Genomic DNA, 5,335 nt, shown 5'->3' with positions numbered 1-5,335 from the left:
GAGTCTTGGGGTCCCCCAGAGAAGGTTTTGGGAGACCAGAGAGGGAGTCAGGCCCTGGAAATTCCTGGCTGGTGGCAGCGAGATCAGATCCAAGCTGGTAATAAGCTTGGGGGAGGTTCATACAAGCACCCAGATTTTGGACGCTAAGGTCCAGATTTGGGAGAAAGACTTATTACAAGCCTACAAAGCACAATATGACTGGGACATAGAAAGCGTAGAAAAATAATGTATGGTACTGTAATGGGTAGTTTCAAAAGAGTGTCTCCATCTTACAAAACTGGTGGGGGGGAAAGAAGAGGAGAGAAATTAGAATACTAAAAATTCACAGATCTCTAGAATACAGATTCTTTTATATGTTTATGTTTGCGTGATGAAAAAGACAATAGTGACCATTGGTTTTCAATAATAATGTCATACAGAATGAACAACAAACGGGATGGAGAAGGAGGTCTGAGTAAATGCAGCCACCATTTTGCTGCAACCCCAGGACAGAAACAAAATGGTAGCATAGAAGAGAATAGCTATTCTACAGCACATTCCAGTTCTTCCTTGCACCTCCTATTCTCCTCTGCCTGATAAGTCACTTTTTCTTTTCCTCTTAGCATCTGTGTACTTCTTTGGAGGGAATGAATGTGAGAGAAAGCTAATATATATATATTACAGTAATACTTAGGTTAAATATAAAATGTTCAGTTTTCAGAGCAGAAAGTAAAAACCTGTATAACCCTCCAGCCATGAGTATTCAATCAGGAATGGAGTGGGGGAAAGGACCTCACAATAAATATCCAAAAAAACAAAGGAAGTCCTCCAGTGAAGACTAGACTGGACATTCCTTGTACTTCTACAGTAAAAAACAAAACAAAACAAAAAAGTCAGAATAAATATCTTAAAAAATACAGTTTGTCAAGCCTTTTTACACCTCATTAAGAGGAAAAAGAAGGTAGAAACCCCAATTTTAAAAAAATTCCTATGCAGGTGGTCACCTTTGTGAATTACGGGCCCAGTTGTGCAAGGTGCTGAGCACCTCCTGCAGGGTCATCTGGGGGGGGGCAAGTGGGGCAATTTGCCCTAGGCCCTGGGCCCCACAGGGACCCCCACAAGAGTTTTTCAGGGGGCCCTAGAGAGGGATCCTTCACTTGCTCCAGGGGTCCCGGAAAACTCCCGTGGGGCCCAGGCTCCCGGAGCTTCTTCTGCTCCAGGTCTTTGGTGGCGGGGGGTCCTTCCACTGTGAGACCTGCTGCCGAAGTGCCCCAAAGACCCACGGAGGGGGGTCCTTCCACCCCGGGACCTGCCACCAAAGTGCCAGGTCTTTGGCAGCAATTTGGCAGTGGGGGCCCCTTGCCACGAAGACCTCAGGCCCCTTGAATCCTCTGGGTGGCCCTGACCTCCTGTGATATGATTAGTGGCCTCAGCTCCCAATAAAATCAATTCAGTGGGAGGTCTGTTGAGGACACTCAACACCTTGCAAAATTGGATCACAATTCTAGAGAAAACTAGCAGACCACATGGGGCCCGCTCCTGTTCTGTCGCCTTTGGATTGGAGGGTTCCAATGTTTTCATCAGCTTTAACATCAGAAGATTAATCCCAATTTAATCCGGTGGGCCCTAGCCATTCCATGTAATTCACAGGCCCATAGAGTCTCTCAGTGGGGCTGAAAAGGGCTCAGCGAAATCCATCTTAATCTTGTAGGTGACTGTGCAGATAGCCCAGGACGCCAGCACCGCTAAGATTAAATGAGGGGTTATTAAATGCCGCCAGGGTGTTTGTCTTAATCCCATTACGAAATAAAACGTCAGCAGGTCATTTATTCCAAACAACTGAAAACTAGGCTCAAGAATTCATTGGCACCATGTTATACCCGTGGGGAGACATCTCTAATCCCTAATGAAATGGCTGTGAAACTGACTGGGGTGCAAACAGGCCTTTTATCTCTATGAATCCCAAGACAAAGCAATACCCTTCCCCTTATGCTTTCCATGCATGAACTCTGAATCCAAGGCTCTTGCAACCCCACAGGAGGCCACAGCAGGTGGCAGGGGAACACGCTCACTTTAGACTTTATGGCTAGACAGCAGTGGTGCCCCAAAATTTTCCTCTGGTGTAATGGGACAGGTTGAAAACTGCTGCTTTAAACTGATGCATCTTGTCTGGCTTTAGATAGATTGCCCACCTCGTGCCAAATGACGACTGGGTGTGGGATATGGCTGATCCTGTCCCTTGTGTGGTAGAGAAGGGGCTAGAGCACTAGAGCAGAGCTGCCTAATTTATTCAGACCCAGTTCATGAAGGGCAGATGTTAGTGCTGAACTAACATGGAGCCTCTGCCTTTTGTAATCTGCTCCAGATCTCAAGGAAGGGGTGTTCAAACTACTTACATCAAGGGCAGGTTCAGCAGAGGTAAATCTCCTATTACCTCCTAAGCAGCCCTCCCAGTGCTGGCTCCAATAAGTCCCCAATGCACTCTTAAGAGTGACAGCCCAGCTCACCTCTTGCTCATGATAGTTTCAAACATCAGGAAACATATGTTCTATTTTAGTAGCATGACAGCATAGGCACTAGAAATAGAGGTGCTAGGGGTGTTGCATCACCCCCTGGCTTCAAGTGGTTTCCATCATATATGGGGTTTATAGTTTTGTTTATGGTTCTCAGCATCGCCACTATACAAATTGTTCCAGCACCCCAGCATGAGTGTATTTCCAGCTCCTTTCTATGTGGCACTGTACCCTGGTGCACAGTGCTAACACAGGGTAATCTGCGTCTGAGCATCGGGTTGGGAACTGGGGTGTGTGTGGAAATGTATTAAATTGCTAGGAGGGAGATATTCCTTAGGGGTTTCTCTGCTGATGATGATCTCAGCCCCCTACCCCCCCATCCACTTTTCCCCTGGAGAGAATTCTTCCCCTTTTCCTAACAGGATAGATTCTGTTCCCCCCGCCAGCCTTGTGACTGTACTGCATAAAGATAGCTTGATTGTCTAGCTCAGCGGCTTTCAAATTTTCCAGACTACTGTACCCCCTCCAGGAGTCTGATTTGTCTTGTGTACCCCCAAGTTTCACCTCACTTAAAAACTGCTTGCTTACAAAATCAGACATAAAAATATGGAAGTGTCACAGCACACTAGTACTGAAATTCTTATTTCTGCCATATAATTCTAAAATAAATCAATTGGAACATAAATATTGTACTTACATATCAGTGTACTGTACATAAAGCAGTATGAACAAGTCATTGTCTGTATGAAATTCTAGTTTGTACTGACTTCACTAGCGCTTTTTATGTAGCCTGTTGTAAAACTAGGTAAATATCTAGAGGAGTTGATGCCCCCCTGGAAGACCTCTGCGTACCCCTAGGGGTACCTGTACCCTTGATTGAGAACCACTGGGCTAGCTGACCTGCATTAAATCTCGCCTGTCCCCTTGAGATCTGAGTTTTACAAATTGCCCAGAAGAGAGGAGAGAGAAAACAATCACATTTCAGCAGGGGGAAAGCAGATCTCACTAGAGGTTACCGAACAACAAACCTCTTCCCGATGCAGTTAGGATAATTTGGGGATATTTAATACGCCACGAGAGCCAACTAAGCGGTCGCCACGCTCCCAACGAGCAAGACGAGTCTGAACCCACCAGCCTGGCGGGAGCTGCCGGGGTGGGGGGCGTCAGGGCTGATCCCCTTGCACCGCGCAAACTGCCCATCCCTGGGAGGGTGGGAAAAACCCTCGTCCCCGCAGGCCGCCCGTACCTCGTTATTCAGCTGGTTCTCCTCGAAGCTGGAGTTCATGGAGTCGAAGGACCGTCCCCTGCGGGCTCCCTCCATTCGGCCGGAGAACATGGTGCTGGAGGAGCGACTCCGGGGCGTGCAGCTCGGGGTCCTGGCTCCGGATCTGTCAGCGGCGCTCGGCTGCTCCTGGGCTATTTATGGGGGGCGAGTGGAGGGGGGCAGGAAGAGCCTTTCCTAATCTCCTGCCAAAGCAAATGGAAAAAAGGGCGCGTCACGCCCACTCCAGTCCCGGGCCGCCGCCCCCCCCGCAGGCCCACGGGAGAGGCGCTCCCCGAGGAGTGGATCCGCCCCTGGTGAGGCTTCACTCCCACGCCCCGCGGGGCCCTTTACAGATGCACCAGGCACGGCGGCTGGCTGGGCTAGGGGCTACAGCGCTGGGAAAAGTGACTCACCGGCGGTACAGTGAGACCCAGGACTGATCCTGGCCCTTTCAAAGGGCAGCTGTGCATAGCGTGGGCTGGGGGGCAGCCACTGGCAAAGGGAGGGCGGGGTTTGCTGATCCTCAGGTCCAGATTGTACCAGCCAGGCAGGCAGCTCGTCTAGACAGTCCTGAACTGGGAACCACCTGAAATTTACATTGGTCCTGCACTCTGGCACCCGGCTGAAAACCCAGCAAAAAAGAGAACCGGGATTTGAGAGACGTCTCTTCCCTAAACAAAAACTACTGAGCGATTTCTCATGTTTAAAAAATACTTCGAAAATAATATTTTTCTCCTAGAAATTGACTGACAGCTAAGCGCGTTATCCCAGCTCCAGGCAAACCTCAAGATCCCAATAATAAAACCAGCTGTTCAGGAAGTTGCGGGGGGGGTCATTTATCTTCTCCAGGGCCAGAAACGCATCAAGGTGGGCTACCGTCAAGACACGCCCTACTCAACAGAGCTCAGCCTAGAAGGAATGACAGCAGGCAGAAACACTCGATATAAACAGAGACGCGGTTCCCCTCCGCGCCCATCCCACTCCAAGCAGGCAAAGTGAATTAAGATTCCAGCAATTTGAAATTAACAGTAGTAACAGAGCTTCTACTTTCCTTCTAATAATATAGGGCCTGCTTCTCCTCAGAAAAGGTAAATTTCCTATTACCTCCTAAGGCAGCCCTCCCAGCGCTAGTCCCCACTGCGCTTTTACATCTCACAGAAGTCAGCCGAACCTTTTGTTTTCGAAGCAGCTTTCTTTCTTTATTGTGATTTCAGCCTAGCTTAAAGATTTCCTAAGGAGCAGCTATATACTGCTTGTAAACCTCTTCCATACCTGTCTACTTATATGAGAGAAAGAGAGAGAGAGAGAGAGAGAGAACTCATCTCTTTTGAAGGTGACAATACACACGTTACCTGTAATCCTAACTAGACAGGTACAAACTGCCCCTCTTTGCGGCTGTTGAAAAGAGTCAGCTAGTGTCTAAAACAAAAGCAACAAAGGACATGAAATGTAATGAAAGGAAGCGCAATGACATGAAAAGAGAATTAAATGACTAGAGAAAGCAGCGAAGGAGATGAATGCAAAGACATAGGAAAAATAAAAACAACCCAACCCCAATCCAGAGCACACCATCTTCCAT

The 5,335-nt window shown here is 48.2% G+C and overlaps 1 protein-coding gene across 1 annotated transcript in view; it reads right to left on the bottom strand.

Annotated features, from left to right (window-relative positions):
* The window catches only part of TPH1 (tryptophan hydroxylase 1), a 24,154-nt gene extending 20,271 nt beyond the window's left edge, over positions 1 to 3,883 (bottom strand). Inside the window, exon 1 of the mRNA XM_032804519.2 lies at positions 3,739 to 3,883. Coding sequence (XP_032660410.1) covers positions 3,739 to 3,828 — 90 coding nt within the window. The 5' untranslated portion in view covers positions 3,829 to 3,883. The remainder of the gene's footprint in view (positions 1 to 3,738) is intronic.
* Between the last annotated feature and the right edge of the window lie 1,452 nt (positions 3,884 to 5,335).

This window comes from Chelonoidis abingdonii, chromosome 4 (assembly GCF_003597395.2).
Source record: "Chelonoidis abingdonii isolate Lonesome George chromosome 4, CheloAbing_2.0, whole genome shotgun sequence".
Lineage (NCBI taxonomy): Eukaryota > Metazoa > Chordata > Testudines > Testudinidae > Chelonoidis > Chelonoidis abingdonii.
This window is presented reverse-complemented; position numbering and strand designations above follow the sequence as displayed.